Source organism: Protopterus annectens, chromosome 9.part0, assembly GCF_019279795.1.
Source record: "Protopterus annectens isolate FY-2018-M chromosome 9.part0, PAN1.0, whole genome shotgun sequence".
In the NCBI taxonomy this organism is placed as follows: domain Eukaryota; kingdom Metazoa; phylum Chordata; order Ceratodontiformes; family Protopteridae; genus Protopterus; species Protopterus annectens.
Window position 1 is genome coordinate 1,295,787,561 of NC_056743.1, and position 24,769 is coordinate 1,295,812,329.

Here is a 24,769-nt window from a genome sequence, read left to right on the forward strand (position 1 = left end):
TATTGAAATTACTGAGGTTTCTGACTGTATTATAGTGCTGAACCTTGTGGGGCTGTTTGGAATGTCTGGTTATGTAATTTAGCTGGTGGTCGTTTAGGCTGTCAGGTAAGATGCCACTTGTGGCAACATTGGGGTGGATCTTAGAATCCGGTTTAAGATGTATCCTTTAGATGTGGCCTTGTTAATTCTAGTTGGAATCTAGATTAGCTGTGAGGAGCAGTATAACTGAATTGTATTTGTTGGGTTTCCTAGGGTTATCTTTTGCCAATCTATGTTAACATCTCCTAGCAAGATGGTTTCCAGTCTTATGTTTACCGAGATCCAGAAAAGGATCTCTTCCAGGATGAGAATATTGTTACCAGGTGGTACAAATAGATCTTTGATAGCCAGAAAGCTGTAAGTATTCAGTCTGGGAAGTGAGATGAGAAGTTCAGCGTTGTTGAAAGGGGGTATGGTGTCATGGTAAATGGAGTGATCTAAATATCTCACCTTGAGCAGAAGAAACAAGTAGCTAATCAGAGTTTAGTGTTGGAGGTATAAAACCATAACTGTTCAAGACCTGTGAAGTGCAGAATATTCTGCATCATTTAAACAAAAAGAAGGTAACGGAATATGTTAATAGCAATGTCAGATATATATATCTTTGCAGAAGATGATCAGTGGATAGAGGAAGGCTGTAAGATCCAGAAAATTTTAAATCCGTTGACCTTACCAATATCCTCTCTAAACTCCTTGAGAGTCTTGATGGAGCTTACCCAGAATGACACATGGGATCCGTTTGTGTTTGGTAAAAAGATAAGAGATTTTTAATGAGAAGATCTTGCCTTTTGAAATTTTATGGCATTCTCTGAAGACCTAACAGCTTTACCTAGTAAAAGACTGAGAGTATATGCTGCTTTTCTTGACCCTGCTAAGGTGTTCTTTACTTTTCCACATAGAGAATAAAAGACAGATTAATTGCATTAAATTGTAGTCCTACATTGTGCAAGGTCTAATTTAAAAATAACTGGAGTGTAGTCTGGTATTTGTGCTTTGATTCCTATGGATGATAGCTCAGAGTTGGAAGTAAGAGATGGTGGAAGAACTTTGGCAATGGATCCTTGTGCCGGGGGTTCCTGGAAGTTATGAGACCAAAGCTTTCATCTTGGATGTCTTGTTAGGGTAAGTATCATAGAGTACTTTTTCTCATTGTTGCAGACTGACCCTGGAACTTGTAATTTTCATCCATGATCCAAACTAACACAAATGTGCAAGTATCACATTAAATTGTGTAAGTTGAGTTATACAGAGCACAGCTGAGGTTTGTAACATTTAAATAAAAAAAAATCAGGATCTGTACTATTATAAAGCTTTATATAACATTTAAGAAGTAGAAGGCTTTGAAGAGGATGTGGCTATAGGTGCAGATTTGACAGGAAAAGTAATACAAACCCATGTTAGGTTCAAAGTCTAAAATATTCATGGTAAATTTAGTATTTAATGAAGGCACAAAATCTAGAGGTCTGACAGAAGAGACTAGCAGACATTTACGCCCAGTGAACTGCAAAACAGTATACACCTTAGAAGTATTTGGGTTCCAGTTGAGGTACACAATTGAACACAAATGCAGGTAGTGGTGTTGCATACTTATTAAATGCAGAACACTTAAACAGAAATGAACGGGCATTAAATAAGGATGCAAACCACTAATTATAGGCCAAAGAATTAAGGTGATTTTAGCACAATTTAAATGTACCCTGCTGGGAATTGGGCAGAGTCAGCATTTCTATTCACTTTGCAGAAGCTGAAGCTAGTCTCTAACATGATGGAGATTAATACTGAGGAAAATGCAATAGTGTGATAATCCACAAAATTCAGGAGGCTTTTATGTAGTACACCTTATTTGGTCAAACATTTGCAAAAAATACAAAACAGATTAGTATGTGGCAGAAAGAGAACAGAAACGAGTATCCTCCTTGCTGGGTCCTGTTCTTGGGTTGTCTCTGCACCAATCTGCATTCAAACATTTTTTTGTAGAAGTCCATGTACTATGAGATGGATGTGCACTGATGAAAATGCATGACATGATACAATGCATTTGTATCTCACAACAACAATTTAACACCTTTACTAAATTATCACTTAAGACATGGGCAAACATTAATATAAAATAAAACAAGCCATATTAACGTGTTTCCAGTTACATAAGTACATGCATATAACTCATCAGTCCAACATTACATAAATTGTTCAATTTTTGCCTTCCCTTAAGCCTCACTATCCTCCTGAACTTTATTCTGCATGTTCTCACAATTTCTATTTATATGTAATTAGCTCCTTGCCTTTTCAAAACATCCCACTTCTGGTTCTTTTATCTCTGTTACAATATTCAGTACTTCAAACACAGTTGGTTTAGACTTTAATGTCCATTTTCTACTAATTGCTTTTTAGCAGCCACCAGAATTGAACTGGGCAAGGCCTTACTGTGTCTAAGCAGTTCAGATCCTCTGTCCAAACTCAAAAGATTAATTTCCTAGTTATTATACCCACTTGCTCTCTTATTGTTTCTGACAGAGTACTGTACTGAGCATGTGTTACCAGTTCTTTCTTCCCCATCACACTTCCAGCATTTGCCATCTACCTGAGGAAAAATTCTTTGGAGTCTGCTTGGAATATAAAATACCTAAGCAAACACTTCCCAGCAAAAATTCTAAATGTAGAGTTTATTGCGTACTTGGGAGCCATACGTACATTCTTCCATTGTTCCATTGTAAATTGACAAGTCTTTCTTCCAGATCTTTTCTGATCTCCTCTGATTGATTTCTATAGTTATTTTGTAGTATTTTATAAGCCCTACACATTATCCCTTTGTTTAAAAGCAGCTTCTGTTCTATATTCAGCTAAAATCTCTACCAGAATGGGTCTTTCACATAGGATTCCCCTATCCTTTTCTGTTTGCCTATACTCTGATATCAGTCCCTGGTAGAGAAGACCGTCTCAGGCCTACAGTCCAAATGTCTTCTTGGCCTCATCCCATTCTTTTACCTTTGCCTCTCTAGTTATTTTCCCACAGTACCTTGGTTCCATTGCCAGTTTTCTCCAGTAAAATCCAACTCCTGCTTGCCTGTTCTTTGTACCTCTACTTGCAGTCATCTATCGGGGAAATCTCATTTATTTAGTCTTGTGCTAACTTATTTCTTAGACTACTTTCTGCTTCTTTATGATATAATATTATGTATGTCTGTTGTTTTCCCAAAGGATCTGCATCCCAAATCCAACTCTGTCCTTAATTTTTTGAATTTCCCCCAGCTTCATCATCATCCCTTTCCACTTTTAGTTATAGATTTCTGTTTGTGTTATGTGTATTAGCCTTAATTTATGATTACCTGATTTGAAGGATATTTTAGAGTTAACCTTGTTTTATTGAAAAGATCAACTTATTCCACTTAACCCTTGCCCTTTTCCCCTCCCAGATAGATTTCTTCAACTCTTCATTAATTTTTGTCCACAAATTCTGCTCTGGTTGGTAAAAACATGCCTGACCTGTATATAAAACTAAAGGGCTAAAACATTTTCACTGCTTGTGTCTCAATGTTCATATCCATAAGTATACTAGATATATATATATATATATATATATATATATATATATATATATATATATATTAAAATACTGACCTGATGTCTTTCTCATCCATTCCTTAACCTTTGGGTGTTGGATCTGACCTCAGTGCCAACTTTTTGGCCACTTCTTAAGACTTTGGATCTGTAGATCATGCTCCTCCCCTTACCCCATAATCCTCTTCCAAGCCCCGGATTACCTCAGATTTCATTGGCCTCTGTAGCAATCAGATGTGGTTGAAGTAGCTCAAGTGTTTTTTGGAGATACGTACTTGCTGTTTTTGAACTTGAATTTCTTTACCTAAGTCTTTGACCTCCTTTCTACTATCTCCTGTCCACCCTAGTTTATTATTTAAAAATGTATATTTTTGAGAGTTCTGTTCCACTTTGTATCTGTAGGGTTGCATTCTGTGCCTCTTAGGCCTCACACCTATCTCCCCTTTTCATCTCTACAAGTTTCCATCTAGTAGTCTTCTCTACCATTGTTAGTAGTTTATTTCTCTTGTTGGGAGTTTTTGCTATTACCATTACTAGTATTTGTATTAACTAGATCCTTTTCTAAGTGTTTCTAGGTGTTTTTGTTTTCCTTGCTGTTTTTGGTCTATTATTTCTTGCAAAATGTCTGATAAACCTACTGGTTTCAAGAGATGTTGCTCTTGTAGATATAAAATACCTTACTCTGATGCCCACTCCGAGTGTGTGTGTACTGTCTTGGGGCTGCACATTTGGAAGTAAGGTGTGAAATGGTTTAGGAACAAATTAATGCTTGAAGGTCTGTTGCCTTCCTCCTCTATATCTAGAGCTCCTCTCTCTGCTCAGAAACTGGCAGAAAAACATCAGAGTGAAAAAAGAGAGAAAGCCAAAGACAAGCCAGAGGAGTGAGAAAACTCTTCCTTAACGTTCTCTTCATTCATCTCCTCCAGCCAGAATTTGTAGGACACCAGATCCAGACAGTTCTTTGGATCTGTAGACTTTGGCTCCCAAGTCTCCATCCCTTTGATAACCTAGATTCTCTCCAGAGCTGATCTCATCCAAGCTACACCCCCTTCTTTTCTGTAGGAGACTCCATGCAGAGTTAAGTTCTTCATCTAGCTCCTTGTCCTTCAAGTCTAAAAGGAGCGTATCCAGGGAGGATGTGGACAGGATGATGAGAAAATTTCTCTGGACCCAAATTCATTTAGGAGTACTCCCGGCCCCATCTGCCATTGGATTTGTGAGCTTTGGACCAACACAAACACCTTTACTCGCTTTTGTCCCTCTCCTACTTGTGTACTTGGCACATTTCACCAGGTTTCAAAGGGATCTGATGAAGGAGCTTACCAAATCCCTCTCAAGGTCCATGTCAGTGGAGGATCAAAAGACAGTCTCCTTGCAATTGGCCACCCTTCAGTACCTATCAAATACCTTTATGTATCTGATTTCACACACTACATACGATGTTTCAAGAGCAGTGGGTTCATGTATTACCATTAGAAGCCACACCTTGGATGTGCCTTTGCAACTCTGCAGAACCTTACAAGACATCTTTCATTAGTACACCCTTTGGATTTATATTATGTGGACCCAAAGTTAGAGACTCTCTCTCCAGGCTTGAACAGGATGGGAACACCTTATCTGCCTTAGGAATATGTTTTTCTAGTCCTGAGAGGACCTTCTCAAGAAACCAGAAAGGAGGTAAAAAGATGTGGTTCCAGAAATCACAAGGATTCTCTCAGGACTCCTATGGAGATAGAGCTCCCTCCTCTGTTGCTGGGGGAATCTAATTGTAGATGTCACACGTGGTAGAGGAGGCCTGCAAAACCAAGGCTACAGAGGCCACTTTTCTGAGAAGCCTTTTCAGTACCCCTGAATGGTTACCCAACTACTGCACTTTGGCAGTAGTTGGAGGGCGCCTAACTCTGTATCCCGAAGCTGTACATCCATCACCAAAGATGTGTGGTTGCAGAAGTAATTACCAAAGGATATTACATTCCCTTTTCCCTTCCCCCACCCATTCACCCACAAAAAAATTCCCAATATACAACCCCCATCAAAGGAAAAAAGCCATCTCAGTGGCCAACATAACCCTTCTACCTTTAGAGAAATACTACATAAGAGTACTACAGTGGACACTAGCAGTCCACTGGTTTATGAATTGACATCTCATGACATCTCCCATTTGAATCACAAAGATCTGCTATCAGCATGTATCCTGGTGGGTCCGTGCACCTGATATTTTGCAGGGCCTCCCCTTTTGTTTTACGATTGCCCAAGGCCACAGTGACTACTATGGACACTTCCCAGTGGGGGGGCATTATCTGGGACAGATAGTTCAAGGCACATGGTCCCCCTAGGAGGCCAACCTTCACATCAGCATCCTAGGGATGAGGGCAGTCCTTCTAGTGTTGCAGGCATTTTAAGACATCCTACCTCAGGGGGCCGATTGCTATATAGACTGACAACATGGCAGTGGTCCAGTACATCAACAAACGGGGGGAGGCTGTTCTTAACCCTTGTGTCAGGAGGCATTGAGAGTGTGGCAATGGATGATCTCTTTCAATCACTTTCTTTTAGCATTGCACATTCCAGGGAAGTCTGTTTTAGTGGACAGACTTGAGATCTTTTCTTTTGCCTCATGAGTGGTCTCCCCACCTGTCAGTGACAGAGCAGGTTTTTACCAGTGGGGCCAGCCATGCTGTGACCTGTTAACCTCTGTCCACAATTCCAAATTCAACAGTTTTTTTGCCCTAATCCTCCAAGAGGGGGTGTCACTGAGGGATGCTTTGATCCACAATTGGCCCCTGTGGACTCATTTATGCCTACCCTCCCACACCTCTCATACCAATGTTTTTACAGAAAGCTCATCAGCTAAAGAGCAAGGTGATCCTCATTGTCCCATTTGGGCCTCGACAAGTATGGTTCCCATTCCTTTGGCCTTCTGTCTTAACCTTCTGGGCTTACCTCACTTAGACATACAAGCCCTCAGGTTGACTGCATGGTTTCTGCACTTCCAGTGATGGCTAGACCAGTCTAGGCTTTCTTCCCAGGTTTTACAGATTCTCAGTTCTTGTTAAAAAGTCTCCACTACAAAGATATACAAGAGCAAATTGAAACTATTCTCTATCTGGGCTAACAGAAAAACATGTATACCCTTTTCAGTGCACATTGCAGCAATGTTGTAATTTCTGGCTTCCATTTTTCATAATGGAGCCCAAGTTTACTGTGCAATCAAAGTACAGCTGGCTGCAATCTCCATGTTTCTTGTAGGCAAATATCATTTGTCATCGGCCTCCTTTAGGATATGCATAGCCTTCCTTAAAGGTATGTTTTTGCTCAGGCCTACTATCAAGGCCTGTACCCCTCCTTGGGACTTTGATTCTTCTTCAAGCCTTGACTCAGGATCTTTTTGAACCTGCAGCAAAGACTGATTTAAAAATGTCTTGGAAATCCATTTTTCTAGTTGCCATTACATCTGCTAGAAGAGTTTCAGAACTTCTGGTTTTATCTTAGCAGCCATATGATATAATTTTTCATAATGACAGGACTTCTGTTTACACCAGTCTGTCCTTTCTTCCGAAAGTAGCTTCTGAATTTGCCCTTAACCAGTCCATTAATTTACCGGTATTTTTCCAATAAAGAGGAATATATGCTTCATTTATTGGATGTACACAAATAGCTGTGATTTTATCTCCACAGAACAAAAGCTTTCAGGAAATCAGACCAGTTGTTTCATTTTTAAAAACTAAGTTGGGACAATCTGTATTTAAAGTTACATTAGCTCAATGGCTCGCTGAATGTACTCCTTATGTTTATAAACTCAAGGACTTGTGATTACCAAGACCACATCATCTGCTTTTTTATCCAGAACTTCAGTAGATGTCATTTGTGTTGCTGCTGCTTGGTCCAGTGCTCATAGCTTCATAGCTCATTACATGTTGGATATACTTTGTAGGAACAGAGCACCATTTGGCTGTGCCATACTCTGGAATATCCTTCCATTAGACCACCCTGGATTGATGCTAACTGGGGACTCTGTCTCGAAGGTTGAGGAAGGGACAAAAAAAAAAAAAAGACATTCATTGCAAAAGCTATGTACTTCCCATAACGATGCATCTGTACTGTCTGTTTTTGTCCTTCATCAACCTACCCTACCTCCTTCTCTCTACCACTGGAAGATGATGTTCATATGATCTCCTGGTATGACCTGGAGGTATTTCCCTCTTTGATATTTTTCTCTGTTAGCTCCAGATAATTTTTCTGTCATGCTTCTAGGCATTTGTAAAGTTGTGTCTTTTGTATATTTTGATATCAAGGTGTCAAACTCAGTCTGAGGTAATCTGAGGCTTGGGAGAGGATTATGGGTAAGGGGGGGTTGGGGTACAGATCCAAAGTCTAAGAAGTGGCTAAAGTTCGATCCAAGTTCGGTTCTGAAACCAAAAGATACATCATTATGGTGAGAACATATCTTTTGTTTAAACAAAACATACCATATCTTTATCACTTCCTTCCCTCCTAACTTCCCTACTTCCACTGGAATTCTATCTGTTCTTGGACACTTACTTGCAGCTAGATTAAACATCATAGTTTTTGTCCCTTCTTCTTCTCTCTTAACTCATTATGCCACTGTTAGAGATAGATGAGGCTCAACAATTAAGTGTTCCGTAAATATTTCCATTTGTGCTCTTTCTTGATTTCCATATTCCTGTACTTTATACAGAGGTTCATAATATTTCCAAAATGTCTCTAATACCTCTACAGGATCTTAGGGAGTCTATAACAAGAAAAATAACCAATGTTTGGTGATAACCTTTTCTACTTTCTGTTGCCTAAGTCATTGTGTTAAAAGTGTTTGTGCTGTGAAGTTATCAAAAACAATTGCTTAACAACAGTCTTTCTAAATATATTATACAGTTACTATTTTCTCTTTAATACTGAGCAGTTGCACCTGTTCTGGTTGAGTGCAGTTCCCCTTATTCTGAAATACTTTAACTTTTGTCAGCCCCATTAACTAATTCCGATTACTTCTTAACCATATTTCTTTTTCTTTTATTTTTACTCTATTTTAAACTCCATTTTCTGTTCATCCCCTTCAGAAATTCTTCCCTAATAACTCTTGAATAATTTCCACTACCCATTCCTTAAATTTCTCTCTTTTTAACAGTTAGGCTGGAGAGTACCAATGTCTTATTTTTACTTCATTACCCTGCATTTTTATCTTCATTTTTATTGGTACATGATCTGAAATGGTTACTGGAAGCTTTCAGTTAAATGCAGATACTCCCATGAAATATAATATATATCTATTCTAGCAAAGTTATTGTACCTTTGGCAATAATATGGGAATTCTTTGAGTTCCTACTAGTGAGGTCATGTCTTCCATATCAAGTATTTTCATATTTTTTTTTATGTTTTCCCTTTTAGGTCTCCCAGAAATCCTCAGTGTTGCAAGTCATGCTCCAGTCCCCACCTAAAAGTAATATTCCCTGCTGAAAGCTAATTTGCCCCAAAATTTTCTTAAGTTCCATAACAGCAGTTTTTGGTGAAATATAAATACATGCCAGCATAAAACTTCTCCCTTACCAGTAGCCCCCTTACTAACTACACATTTTCCTCTTTTATCACTAGTTGAGCTGCTCTAGCAATTGGTATAGTAATCCCCCTTTTCCTTTGTGCCCTATTTTCTGCAGATTCCATCCATCCTGAAATCCTTTATTAAATTCAGATGCTCATTTCTTTTCAAATGTCTTCTGCGGCATTGTTACCTGAACTCTTAATTTCTTAATGTAGTTCAATACTGTTTCCTTTTTGTCTATACCTATAAGGCCGTTTATGTTCGAAAATAATATAGATAGCATAGCCATTATGATAAGAAGTTATCGTTCCCACCTGTTAGACATCACAGCTTTTTTGAATGTGTATTTCCAACTTTTATGTTACAGGCACACCCTAATGTTTTGCAGGTTGATATTTTATATAGTTGTTTCTTGTCATTTCCATTTGAACCTATGTCACATTTTTCAAAGACTTGTTTTAATAAGAACCCTCAAAACAAAAAACCCAATATATTTTTAGAACACACATAACTTGTTGACTGAGAACAAACACACACAACTATGTAGGTCTTTAAAAAATAGTTTAACCCTCCAGATAGGAACAATTGCCCCAAATCAAGAGCTGCTCTCACAGGCATTATCAAACCTAAAGTTAATATTACCCATGCTAAAGCACGTTATACCCTGTACCTCCACTTAGCCTGATTGCTTTATGTTCTTCTCTTATTTCTGTTCTTCTCCAAGATGTGAAAAAACACCTTGTGTGCTTTTAGAAACATTAAGAAAAAGTGCATTGCATAGCTTTAAAAAAATAAACTCTGCACTGTTCTATAAATTGAATTGATATATGCAGGCTGCTAGGGAAGCTGTTACTCTTATTCACTTCCATTAACTTCAGACTATTTTTTACTGAGCTGCTTGCCTTTGTACCTTTACATGTTACATTTCCCTAAGCAAACAGTGGTCAGAACTTTTGATTAATTGTTGGTACCTACAGGCAGCTCATTTCCATGGAAACCTAAGAACAGAATGCACAACTGCCTTCAGCTACAGACAACTTAACCCACTGAAAGTTTTCTAAAGAAATAAAACAAACTAATATCATTGCATATTCAAAAAACTTGAATCCACAGGCCAAAACCTCCTGCATGTACACAAACCCATCCACCCAACTGGTAAACTACTACTATCCCACACTATAGCCAAACTATGGAACAGTCTCCCCACACCACTGCGTAATATACCTAACCACAACAATTTCAAATCCACGCTTCTCTCCCATCTCTCCTCCAAATGGGAATGTCCTTCACATGCTCCCACCTAAAACTCCCACACTACTAACTCCACACCTAAATCATCATTTCTTTGCCTACTTTAACTTCATTCAGAGATCTTGCTCAGAACACCTTTTCATAAATCTTTTGCATGCATGCCTCTGGCCTACCTTACTCATATTCTCAAACTTTCATTGTTTGTTTTTCTTATCCATTGTACCCATAATATTGTTTTCCTCTGTAATATTGTTAATTTGTCTCTATTCATATGTATTTGTATGTCTGTTTGGGGCTTTTCCCCTCGGATCTCCACTGAAAAAGGGTAATTCTTACCCAGCTGGACCAACCCGGTTAACAAATGCAAATAAATAATAAATAAATCTTCTCGTGGCATTCATCATTTTGTCTTATTTTTCAAGCCTGCTTGCTTACAGAAAGTACTTGTTTTTAGATTGAGCAAGTGGGATTAATCCAGACAGTCATGTTTCCAGAAACAAGAAGAAACGTCTCAACTTTACATGTAATTAAATCAGTGCAGTTTTACATCACATCCCCAACCTCAACAGCCCAAGATTTCAGCATAATAACTTAAACGTGTTTTTTTTCCAGCCTTTCTTCTCTTTTTACGTTGTAATGCCTATATTTCTTAAAACAAATAAAAAGTATTTATTTACATAAATATCTTTATTGTATATAACATTCACTGAAAAGACTCGCCCCCACATTGAAGATATCCCCGACTGCATACTACACAAATCTGCTTTACTATATGACATGCAATTTATATCATGAAATATCTTGAATACTATTAAGAGCAAAAATTGTTTAACTTGCTGTTATTTTTCCTCTTTTGGTGCCCTTCTAACATTAATAACATAAAGTGGGGTATGTCCTTTACAGTCCACCCATAAGCTTAACAGAGTTAACAAAAGTCCAGTCCTCCTTAGCCACTTTTTCTTGCAAAGCCATAATTCACACATGTGACTCATGGTTTATATTCTCATATTTATTTAATAATTTCAGTGTTTGTGGTCTTCCTCCTGTTCATCTCCACCTCCAAATACCAGATTCTGGTTTAATTCTAAAGTACTTCTGATTCTTCCATTAACCTCCTGCCTTTTTCCTGTCTCTCAAGCATTTTCCTGTACGACATTGGAAAAGGTTTCAGTGGCAGAGTCCCTGTATGAGCTTTATTGTCAGAAGAATGAAAAGCAGAGTCGCCTTCTGTTTGACTGCTCAATTTTTGTTGGATAAACTTTTACATTTCCACCTTAGCGTGCTGTGCATCAGAAAATGCCTTTGATCCTCCAGGAAAAAAATATTCTGAAGACAGCTGGACATAGCAGCTTGAATCTTGCACCTTCCTCTTGACATTCCCTGAGTGCTGAGATAAATTTGCTTATCTTTTGCTTGGTGTACAGTGAATAATCATTTTCCACAAATACTCTGCTGTTCCCAGTTTTAAATACTTTGCCCTTCTACCACAGTTTTATCAGGATCATCTCTTTCTGTTAGTATGATTTGTATCTTTACTAATAGAGGTCTTGGTTGCTTTCTCATGGCCAGGTTTGGAGTACACACTTGTGCCCTTTCATTTAACCAGTCCTGCTGTGGAATACCAGTCCAGTTGCTCATTTGTGCTTTCATAAAATTAATAGTCTTTTCCTTCCATTTCTCTGGTACAGCCGAAAAAAATCAGGTTTTCTCTGTGTGCTCTGTCTTCTAACTCTGCTTTTTTTTTTTAAACAGCTCTTCTTGAGAAGTCTCGTACTCAACCAGCCTTTTCTTCATTTCAGCCTCTGATTTTTGCATTTTTTTTTTCAGTTAATCTGAATAGCTAGGTAAAGCTTCTGTTCTCCCAGACTTTTGATATTTGCATTGATATATACTCCTTCACTGTTTCATTTATTTTAACCAGCTCAGAGTATATTTGCTTTATTTTTCCCTGTAAATTACTGGAAGCCATCTCTTATGCCGAAGCTGGAGCTTGAACTGCTTTTTGCCGAATGGCTGATGGATTCTTCCCAGTCAGTGGTTTCTCTTAATCTTTTCTGGTTAATTTTCTTTCAGGTTTTCTATATTTCTTCCTTGCTGGCATAGAGGTAGTGTACATACTAGCAACAGCCATTTCTTGTTTAATTGGCGCAATAGTTCAGGGCTTGAGGCATGCTACAGTGGCAAAACACTTTTTCATTTCCTTTTGGATTTTGTTTGAAAATTCTACATGTGAGAGGAGTTGTAGGAGAATGGCCCTCTGTAGATTGATGGGAGGATTCTTCTTGGCAATTGTAGCATGGTTCAGAGTTTCAATTGTTGTCCTACTTGGATAAGTGGCTTGGGCTTTTGTGTCCTGGACGTGAGTGCAGCCAATCCTTTGCCTATCAAATCTCCCAAGGGCTGGGATCATCTCCAACTAGTGGGAGTTAATTTCACCTTCAGTTATCCATGTTTATTGGAGGCCTGAGACCTGGGAGTAACACAGCACTGGTTTCCATCTTGGGGAGGGTGCATCTCAGTATGTACATACCATCTTTCCCTGCTTAATTAGCTTTCCTTCTTGATCTGCCAGGCTGCTCAAAGGGAACAGCCCATTGAGCTATCCATTTGCAAATCTGAGGTACATAGAACTAGGTTTTTTTTTACCCAGAACCTCTATCTCCACCCGTTTGGAATGCTTGTTGGAGATTGAGGATCTCACAAGGTGAGCCCTTGCCATTATGCTTGACATGTGTTTGACACACATTGTAGTGCTGACAGAACTGGAAGTTTTGGGTGTTTATTTTCCCCAAGAAGGAATTTTAGAATGCCACATTCAGCCCAGGCTTTTCCGTATCATGTGCACATACACATTTGGCCCTTTTGGGTCCAACTTTCCACATATGCCAATTGCACTCTTGCACAATCTGTTGGCAGTTTGTAGCTCTCTTTGTTTTTCCATTTAAGAATTCGAGGTAGAGGGGCTTCATTTCTGAGATATGCAAAGCTTCATAGTCTTGCAGCTCTTTACAGAACAGTGCCTTCCTTAAGGAGGTTATATAGAGCTTGAGTTCATGACTACATCTGGGCACAGATCAAGTCTAGGAAGCATCTTTTTTCTGGGCACCTTGGTTATCCTTCCCATGAAGCCAGCCTTTGCTGATATTATTAGACAAGCCTGATGCAGACAGCTGTGATTTCTGCCGTGTTGTTAAAAGGCATCATTCCAAGAAGACTTAAATGGGGACCCTGTCTTAATAGTCCCACAGTTGGAGCTCTGCACTGTCTGAAAGTAAAGTTATGGTGACTCCCCATAACACTGAACTGTAGGAAGACTCTGACTGCAGGAGGCATCCCACCATCCTTCCGTTTAATCCTTCTCTTCTCGTGATCACTTGTGTGGATCACTGTGACAATAGATACTTGAGTTTATTCTCCTTTTTTCTGTAGAGTCCCCCACCACCATCCTTCTAGTCTTGTAACTTATTGCCTGTGGGCTTTCTTCTGTTATCGTACTGCAGTGGTCTATATAAAAGATTTGTGTAATTGTAAAGTGGGTGTTGACGTGATTTTAAAGCCTGTTGATCTTCAAGAAATAGAAGCATTGAATGGAGGTAGGTTTGTGGAGGAAATGCAGTGGGATCGTGGCTATTGTCACTTCACAGAAACACAATAACATGCTCACTTATAGTATTCAGTTTCCCTGCATTGTCTTGAAAGAGGTAGTATTTCTTCCCTGACAGAGGTTGTAAACAGGGAAGGAGAGTTGCTATGAGGTATTACTGTTAGACAGGGCTCCATATGGAGTATTCAGGATGTAGTTTTCTCTTAAGCCACATGTATACATATATGGGTGTAAGGCACTAGATCGACTGTGCATACACCTGTTTGATCAACATGATTCAGTCCATGTAAACAGATGGCTGACAGGTGTGTGTGATCAGCAGTTGCTAGGTAATGAAATACTACCATTCCTCAGGGATTGTGCAACCTGAGTTAATCTATATCATTAGCAGGGGGTGTTGAGGGGGCGCGGGGGGGGGGTTGCATCTCTGCAGTAATATTTGTTTTTGGTGTAGTCTGCTCCAGAGTAATTACTAGAGCATTTGCAAAATATGTTGACCATTATCGTTTCAACATTTTTACATCAATCTTCTGGATGTCATTGTAGGTGCACAGTCAGTCTAGTGCCCTATACCTGTATATTTCTGTTATACTTTTGGGGGCAACTACACTGAAAAAAAAGGTGCTTCATTTCTTTTGACTGTTGTGTAAGCAGAGCTGCCATATGCAGTCCATGTTCCAAACATCAAGCATCTGAGCCAGCCAGGAAGAGTTAATTTCTTAAGTAATTGGCTGCTGGATGCTAGGGATAGTAAGCACAACCCATAGGCTATTACAGCTAAGGAAAAAGTGGAAATTTTGCTATGTATTACTGTAGCAGATACCTAACGTAGTTGCAGGTTACTTAGCAATTCTACTTTTCCAGCTTTTCTTATGAAATAACTGAAATAGGTTGGTGATTTTTAATGATTACCTTAAAATTGACTAAGGTGTTTTCTTTCTTCTAGGTCTCAGGAGCATTTCCAAGGGAACTCTGACAGTTATAATGGTGCCATAAGGGATAATTATATGTGGTCACAGGATTATACAGACTTGGAGATCAAAGTGTCTGTCCCGAAGAACATTGTGAGAGGTAGACAGGTAGGTAAAGAATGATTCATTCTTTCCAAATGAAATGAGAAGCTACCTGTAGGTGTCTTTTGGTACTTTTCTAGAAGGATGTTTATGCTGTACTGATATTTTTTGTCTGTCTGTAATGCAGAATGTGAAGGATTTCCTTGTCAGCTCTGAAACTGATAAGACGGTGAAACATTTATTGTGATACTATTGGATCTTAAGTTATGGTACTTAGGGATGGAATTCTTAAGTCCTGTATTTTGAGTTTGTGTTGGGGGGTTGAAACCATTATTGCATTCCTTTTCAGCTCTTAAGTGGGAGTGGAGTTAGAGCTGTCTTATCATTTTCCTTTGTTCTAAAATGAAGGATTTAACTGTTACTATGTCTGCCAGTTGCTCTGAAGTGTGTGTGTGTGTGTGTGTGTGCGTGTGTGTGTGTGTGTGTGTGTGTGTGTGTGTGTGTGTGTGTGAGGCTATTACCATGTCACTCTTGCTTTTGAAGTGAGGGGGTGCTGGAATTGTATCTGTGTCATATTTGACTCCGCATTGCAGAGGGAGGGATGGATATGATAATTACTGTGTGAATTTTGTGCCTTAAAGTAGAAGAGATCAAGACATGAAGTTGATATTGTCTCTCTGCACAGGTTTTGGCACTGATTTGGAGATAAGATACCACTGGCACATTCTAGTGGGGGACTTGTTAGTCTGCGGTATAGATGGAAGTGAGATTTGCATACCCTAACATAACAGTAGATGTGGATTTGCAGATGTCCTTCAAGGATGCATCTGCAGTCATAACATATGGGTTGTCCTGCCTCAGGCAGCCCTTCGGTCGGCCGGATTCCAAAGTCTGGGTCTGGCCTCAGCTGATGTCGCACTTTCCGCGACGTCAGAGCATCTGGGGTATAAAAGCATCAGCCGACGCAATTTTCCTCAGTCTTTCTTGCCGCACGGTGCCCGAAGCAGAAGCTGTTCGCAAGTGCCGGTCGGTCAGATCCAGTGATTTCAGCTACCGAAGACTTCGAAAAAAGCTAAGTACCCCGTTGGGGACTCTTTCTTGCCTCAGCCGATGTCAGACAAAGTAAATAATTGTTTAACTTGTGGGAAACAAGTACCTCATAAGGATTTCCATTCTTACTGCCTTCCTTGCTTAGGCCCAGACCACGACGTATCGGCCTGTTTAGCCTGTGCCTCCTTCAACCGATGAACTCTTAGACGTCAGTCGGAGTTTGCAGAATTTTTTGGAGCCGCTTTTGCTTATAAAATGCCGTTGGAGACTCCGACTTCGCATATGGTCAAAAAACGCAAGGAAAAGGACCGACACTCGCGGCCCGCAGTTTCGGCTGAAACCACGGCTAGGCCTACCGCGAGTGTCTCGGTTTCGGCCGAAACAGAGTCCTCGGCGATTCCTTCTTCCGAAACCATACTTCCGACCACCGAGGCCCGAGAGGCCCCGGCTGAGTCAGCTTCAGAACTACCTACCGAAGCTAGTGTTCAGGAATTGTCCGACACCATACCTTTGGACATTTCTACCCCTGCACGTGGGGCAGCTAGGCCCCCTGCTTCCATGTCCATTAAGGCCTTTTCAAGGGCTAAAGCTGCCAAACTTTCAAAAGCTTTGCCTACCAAATCTACCTCCCAGAGGCCTTCCTCTAGTTCACAGATCCTCAGCCTTGCTGAGGACCTTATTTCCTTAATTAGGGGTTCACAACCTCACCCAGACAGGGCCTCAAAACCTCCTCCAGACAAAAGGCCCAGGACTGACCCCTCTGATCCACACTCCTCAGATGATTCCACGGATGGATCTGAGTTGTCAGACCACCAGGAAGGGGCTTACTCGCCTTATGAGGATTCAGATGCAGAGGAATCTATCCCTTCGGCCTCCCCTCCTGAAGAGTTTTCCTTTGGTGAGAGAGCATTTTCAATGGCAAGGTCAGGATTTCTCTGATTCTAGAAAAAGATTAAGGACCTTTTTGCATTTGCCTCAGCATAGGCCCTTAGCTATACCTCCTGTTCTGAATGTAATTGATGATGTGTATAATGATGTCAGTACAGCCCCTGATACTCTCCCTCCGGCCCCTGCCAAACCTGACAGATACTACAGGGTCCCGGATTCTCATTTCCATTTGTATAAAGCCCATTCTGCAGACCCAGAAACTATTTCTCAGGGCCCTAAAGGGGTTGCGGCCGCTACTGCCAAAAATCCTCTACCCTCTGACAGAGAGTCTAGAGCTTTAGAGAGATGGGGAAAGAAGGTGTATACCTCTGCAACTCTTTCTGTCAGGGCATTAAACTGTCAATTTCATACGATACAGTACCAGGAGTATTTGTTAGATGAACTGAATAAGAAACTTTCTTCTCCTGAACCCCTTGACCGTAAATCCCTTCAGGATTTGGTACACAACTCACAACAGGTTAGTAATAATTTCTTAAAATGTGGCTATGATGCACTGGAGGCTTCATTTAGATCAGCTATGACTGGGGCAGTTATTCGTAGGCATGCCTGGCTGAAGAAGCAGTCTTTGCCAGACCATGTGTAAGCTAAACTCCTGGATGCTCCAATGGAGAAACAAAATTTATTTGGCTCCTCTGCTCAGGAGATCTTAAAAAAGGTTGAAGAAAAGGCAAAATCTGTGCAAACAGTTAAAGATTTCCTGCAAGTTCAACCACCGAGATTCAGCAGAAACTGGCCTACTAAGAATTGGTCCTTTCCAGACTCGGAGAGCCCAGAGAGGCAAGAACAGGCGCCCTAGAGGCAGAGGTCAGTCGAAGGGCTCCTACAGAGGCTGTCAGTGGCAGCCTGCCAACCAGAGGAGTAGTGCAACAGCAACAACAACTACTACTACACCAGGACAGGGTCAATAACTTAACTCTGATTCCGCCTACCAGGGATCAACTAGAAGCACCCTTGGGCAGAAAGCTGGCTTTATTCTCAAAAAACTGGCATTATATCACAAAGGATACATGGACACTGCAAATAATAGACAAAGGATGCAGCTTCCACTTTCACACTTTGCCAAAAAGAGGCGGAATGCCAAACCTTCACCAAATCAGAGGGCAGAGGCTTTAAAACAAGTCAGCAATTTACTTCAGATGAAAGCTATAGAAAAGGTACCATGTTCAGAACAAGGCCAAGGATTTTACTCCAGACTATTCCTTGTACCAAGAAAGAAAAATCAATGGAGGCCTATTCTCGACCTGTCCGCACTGAACACTTATCTCATTGTGCCAAAATTCAAAATGCTGACCCTACAGCAACTTCTTCCCATGTTGGGCAAGGAGTCTTGGCTGGTGACTCTAGATCTCAAGGAGGCATACCTGCACGTCCCTATTAGACCAAACTGCAGAAGACACCTCCGATTTCTTGCAGGATCAGGGCATTATCAATTCTCAGCATTGCCCTTTGGCTTATCTACTGCACCCAGAGTATTCACGAAATGCCTGGCATCAGTAATTGCACATTGCAGACTACAGGGAATTCAAATTTACCCATACCTGGACGACTGCCTAATACAAGCGGACAACAAGGAAAATTTGATAAAGGACTTGGCCTATGCCATACACCTGCTACAGACCTTGGGATACACAGTCAACATCCAAAAGTCAAGACTAGTACCATCCCAAAGGATAACCTTTTTGGGTGCAGATCTGGACACAACCACCCAAATGGCCTTTCTCACAGAAGACAAACAAAAACAACTTCCAGATTACTTCATGATTCTGACAAGACAAACTCAGCTTACTGCAAGGAAAATCCTGCAGGCCCTGGGTTACATGGCATCCTGCATAATTCTAATACCGCATGCCAGGCTGCATATGAGGAAATTACAATGGTACCTCCGGAGTGTATGGTCTCAGCACAGTCACAGTTTAGAAACCATGATACCAATCATTCCATGCCTTCAAAAGGAATTCCTATTGTGGGCTCAGGCCTGCCAGTCCAACAGGGGGTTGCCTTTCAACAAACCAAAACCAAGGCAGACCATCACCACGGACGCCTCAGACCGAGGATGGGGAGCACACATGGAGGACAAATGTATCCAAGGCCTATGGCCTCAAGGACAGCTAAACATGCACATAAACCAAAAGGAAATGCTGGCAGTGAGGCATGCAATCGAGGCATTCAAACCCTTCCTCCAACAAGGACACCTGCTAATAAGGACAGACAACACCACGGTCATGTGGTACATAAACAAGCAGGGAGGCACACATTCCTACCCTCTATGCCGGATGGCTATGAATCTGTGGGAACTATGCCTGAATCTCAATATCCAACTACAGGCCCAATTCGTGCCAGGGAAAGAAAATGCACTGGCGGACAGCTTAAGCAGAACTACCATGGATGCACACGAATGGATGCTGCACCCAGACATCTTCCAACTCATAGCAAAGACATGGGGAATGCCGGAGATAGATTTGTTCACCTCCCCACTCAACAATCAACTGAAGACATTCTGCTCAAGGACATACCACCCACAAGCTTGGAGGGTGGACTCTCTCTCTTTCAGCTGGAAAGCCCTAACAGTATATGCCTTCCCACCTCTCCCATTGATGTATAAGGTTCTACTGAAGATCAGGGAGGAACAGCCAAAAGTGATACTAATAGCTCCGGACTGGCCAAGACAACACTGGTATCCATTATTGAGAAGCATGTATCAGGCAAAATCATGGCCTCTCCCCCTATGGCCTCTTCTTCTGATGCAGAACAATTTCAAGACCCTGCTTCCCAACTTGAAAACATTGCAGCTAACTGCCTGGAAAATTCCTTAAATCCCAATAAAACTGTTTTATCTCAGAGGGTGAAGGACATTATCCTGGAGGCTCACAGGCCTTCCACAAGGAAGACATACTCAGCTAAATGGAAGAGATTTTTCATTTGGAGCACATCAAAGGGCACAGATGTCACAGTGGCAAACCTAACACATATCCTAGAATACTTAGCAGAATTGTTCCACAATGGCCTGTCCTATTCTTCCATTAAGATTCATGCTTCAGCAATTTCAGCAGAATGCATTGTGGATCCACCTATCTTCTCACACCCTCTCCTCAGACAATTTCTGAGAGGGATCAAAAATATTAAACCTCCAAGAAGACCCCCTCTACCTGCCTGGGATCTCAACTTTGTGCTGGAGAAACTGACACTACCTCCTTTTGAACCAGCAGCATCAGTGGATCTACAGTTTCTATCTTGGAAAACTGCATTCCTTCTGGCAATCACTTCAGCAAGAAGAGTATCTGAGTTACAAGCATTAATGGCAGTGCAGCCTTTTCTTATTTTCCACCAGGACAGGGTGTCACTAAGAACCAATCCTACTTTTATGCCAAAGGTGGTATCTAGGGTATCCTTGAACCAAGCTATTCACTTGCCTACGTTCTTCCCTAATCCACAGAATAGAGGGGAAAAACTTTTGCACACCCTGGATATACACAGACAACTACGCTACTACTTGGACAGAACAAAAACTAGCAGAAAAACTGACCAACTTTTTGTAGCATATTCAACTGGGGTGCAAGGAAGAGCAATTTCCAAACAGACAATTTCAAAATGGATAGGAAATTGCATTCGCTTTTGCTACCCCTTTCATGGAAAGACAGTTATTGAAAATATCAGGCCTCACTCCACAAGGGCCACGGCCACCACTACAGCCTTCCTACGGGGGGTGGCTACCAAGGACATTTTAGAAGCTGCTACTTGGAGCTCCGTGCATACATTTGCCAAGCATTACAATCTACCTTTATACTCTAGATCCAGAGCAGGGTTTGCAACTGCAGTCCTGCAGGGGATCTTAACTACACCATCCTTTTCTTAGTACCTCCTCCCCCAGATTGGCTATGGTATTCTACCCATATGTTATGACTGCAGATGCATCCTTGAAGGACATAGTACAGTTTTGTACCTACCATAAATGTAGATGTCCGATAGGTATGCATCTGCAGTCAGGATTACCCTCCCTCCTTCCCCTCTGTGATATTCCTAGGGTGCTTACCCCTCTTTTAGCTAGCTGGGGGAATCTATTATGGTGTATTTGTTTGTTTATACATGTATATAATTTGCAAATGTTTGGAGCTTTTCAGCATTTATCCAAATTTAGCCTTCCTAGAGGGCACCTGGCATCTGGGGCAAGAAAAACTGAGGAAAATGGCGTCGGCTGATGCTTTTATACCCCAGACGCTCTGACGTCGGGGAAAGTGCGACATCAGCCGAGGCCAGACCCAGACTTTGGAATCCGGCCGACCGAAGGGCTGCCTGAGGCAGGACAACCCATATGTTATGACTGCAGATGCATACCTATCGGACATCTACATTTATGGTAGGTACAAAACTGTACTTTTTGTCTTCGTTGTCAGTGCAGGCTAAGGTTTGGCCGCTCTTAGACCGATACCTAAAACTTTCCCAGGCTACCTAGGCCACACATCTTAACCACAGTGCTTTGTGGAGCAGGACATAGCTGCACAAGTCAACCGTAAACCAAGCATAGTGAAAACTAATATAACACAAAACTGTCAACAGCTGTAATGTTCCAAGCCCCATCAGTACTGTGGGGGTGTAGGCATGGTAGTGAAGATAAAATTGCTAAGCTACATCTGCCTTTATGGTTAACAAACAACTTTTGTGTCTAGTAGTGGAAGTCCCATCAGCAGTAGCTATAGAGCAAGTGCCATGTTTCTTGCCCTGTGTTGGTTTGTCCCTGGATGCATGCTGTTAATAACAGTACCACCGAAAAATGACTTGGAACTTGAGATTACGTCCAGCTTATAGTGGCTTGCAAAAGTATTTTGTGATGCTCACATAGTGGCCACACAGATGGTCATCCAAGGAAGGAGGCATTCCTAAAGTAAGCTTGAGAGGTAACTACAGCTGTGATAGAATGAGCTGTAGGATCCAGTGGTAAAGATTTATTTTTACTTTTGTTAACAAAAACACTTTTTTTTATGCAGCTGGCCATAATAACTTTCTATCGTCTACCTCCTCCCCACTGCTGCCTCTTTCTCCCTTTTACCTGGACCTCCTCAGTATTCCTTCATAATTCGTAACCATCTTCATCCTATAATTAGTTTACTGTCTCCTACTCATTATCTATTTTCAGCTGATTACATTTAACTAGACTCAATATCAGCTAACATTTTTACTGTGTTCATTTAACTGTCACATTTTCATTAACTAGTTACAATTCTGTGTTCTTTTGCTGTTCTGTGTATGTGCATTTGTTATTTTTTGATTAGCTGGTATATCATTACTAGTCTGTGTATGTATGTACTCGAGTACATTTATTTATGTAAATCTTATATAACTGCTTCTACTCATTCTGTAAATGAAGCATTTCGTACTGGCCCTCTGCTGAAAATGGGATTTTTGCCCATTTGAACTTTCCCGGTAAGTAAAAGCAGTAAATGATAAATTTTCAGCCTAGTCTCTGTTGACCTTGGAGCCTTCTGTAACCACTGCTTGAAGTTGATTGTGCCAATCTGTGGTTTATGTAGTGGGCCAACCGTTTTACTGGGGATGACTTTGCAATCGCAGATTCCACTGCAGTGCTCTTTCCTTACTAGCAGGAAGATTACCTGAGTTGTGGACTGGCCACCCTTGTATGTGATTTTGTAAAACACACTCTTGCTGAACCATGTGTTGGCCACTATAAAACCATTTGCCAGACATGGTCATCAGATACCCTTCATAACAACATGCTCTCCAGTCTACAGGACATCAAAAGCTGACAAAAGGAGTACTTCATCAGCTTCTGAATGAAGAAAACCTCACAAAAACTGTGCTACCTCAGACACAGACAACAAAATAAGAGGAAGAAGATCCCACCTTCGAACTAAGAACAACACTAAAGGTAAATGAAGACAGGGAAAGCAGCAGGTGTATTTGAGCTCACAACAGATATGATTAAGATGTTGGGTGAGTTAGGGGAGAAATTACTCCAGAGGGTACTCCTAGCAGTATGGAGAGATTGGTGTATCCCAGATGATGGAAGAGTAAGCATTCTGATGCCACTGTACAAGAACAAAGGGGACATTCACAACTGTGGGCAGTATGTAGGTATCAGACTCCTGACAAACTGCATGAAAGTTCTGGAGAAGAAGATTGATAAATATGCTGAACAGTCAGAAGTAAGATCGGAGATGAGCAGTTTAGATTCAGATCAGGATGCAGCACAACCTGCCCAATGTTTGCAGTAAGACCAAATTGAAAAGAAGCTAGAGGTGAGGAGCGAGTCCAACTTGGGCATTCCCAGACTTGGAGAAAGCATATGGCAAGGTCCTAAGAAAGCTGATTTGGGCAGTCCTTTGATGGTTTGAAGTCCAAGAAACAGTAAAATTAGTGCAGGCTATGTACAAGGACCAAATGACACAAGTGTGAACAGTGTTCAGATTCCCAGAGGGGTTCCCAGTGGGTGTGCGTCAGGGTTCAGCTGTGATCCCACTGCTGTTTGTATCAGTGATGGTCTACATTTGCAAACAGGTCAGAGGGCAGAGGTCAATGAAGTTGCTGTATGCAGACAGTGTGGCATTACAGGCAGACTCTGAAGAAGAACCTCAGCAAATGACAGTGGAATGGAATGCAAAAATGAAGGCGCAAAAGACCCTTGTAGTGGTAGCAAATGAGGGAAATCAGAAGAAGATGAGAAATGAGAAAAGGGAAAGTAGTGGAACAGGTTAACAGCTTCAAGTATTTGGGAGAGGTGGTTGAGGAGAAGTGAAGTCTGAATGGGGAGGTCAAAGCCAGAATCAGAGGGACTGCAGCCAACTGGCACTGAATGTCAGGGGTAGTGTATGTCAGAATGGCAAAGAAGGTGAAATGTAAGGTGTGCCAAACAGTGGTGCTAGCAGTACTACTGTATGATACAGAAACCTGGGCAGTGAAATCAGAACAGTTGGGAAAGCTGGAGTTGATGGCGATGGAAGTGCTTGAGATGGGTAGTAGGATGAATACTGTGGGGCAGATGATGAAATGAGGACATCTGAGCAGAATCCCAGGTAGCTCCAGTAGAAGAGAAGGCCAAAGAGAATGGATAACAGTGGTTTGGGCTCATGCAGGAAAGCAGAAAAAAAATCTGCTGAAGATTTGGGACAGACAAGAAAAAGTGAGAATGACCACCAAAGTAATAGCTAGATCGTGTGAGGGAAGACCTGTGACTGTCTGACATGACAGTTAAAGAAGTTAGGAGAGTGGTATTGAATTAAGAGAAATGGCAACAGTTGACCCAACAGCCCAACCCCATGTAGAAAATGGGAAAAAGGGAGACGCTGATGATGATTTGTGCTGTAAAGTCTTGCCATCCTGGTTTGTGTAATTTGGGAGGTGAGCAAGAGGAACAATCAAACTGAATGCTTTGTTCAAATTTGGTTCAATAGATATCTTGGGCATGAATGAAGGATACAGTCTGATGGACCCCCATCTTTATAGTAAACCAAATAAAAATTATTGATACATAAAGTCTGCAGCTCTGAATTTCTTCCAGCAGAAATAATGGACACCAGAAAGAGTTTTCCCAAGACTCAAATTTCAGTTTTACCGACACCATTTGCTCAAAGGGCAGAAGGTTCATTTTTCCAGAGCAAAGTACAGATCCTGTGGATGAACATGACTCTTGACAGTATAGTGTTAAAAGAAGATGTCCTTCAAGAAAGTCTTACACACTTTTAGAGAAGTTAAAGCAGAAGAGTTAAGACAGTGCTGGACTTTACACACCTGGCAAGTGAA

At 41.1% G+C, this 24,769-nt stretch overlaps 1 protein-coding gene across 1 annotated transcript in view; it reads left to right on the top strand.

Annotated features, from left to right (window-relative positions):
- NUDCD3 (NudC domain containing 3) overlaps window positions 1–24,769 on the top strand; it is an 811,895-nt gene that overhangs the window by 332,297 nt on the left and 454,829 nt on the right. Inside the window, exon 3 of the mRNA XM_044084241.1 lies at window positions 14,953–15,085. Coding sequence (XP_043940176.1) covers window positions 14,953–15,085 — 133 coding nt within the window. The remainder of the gene's footprint in view (window positions 1–14,952; window positions 15,086–24,769) is intronic.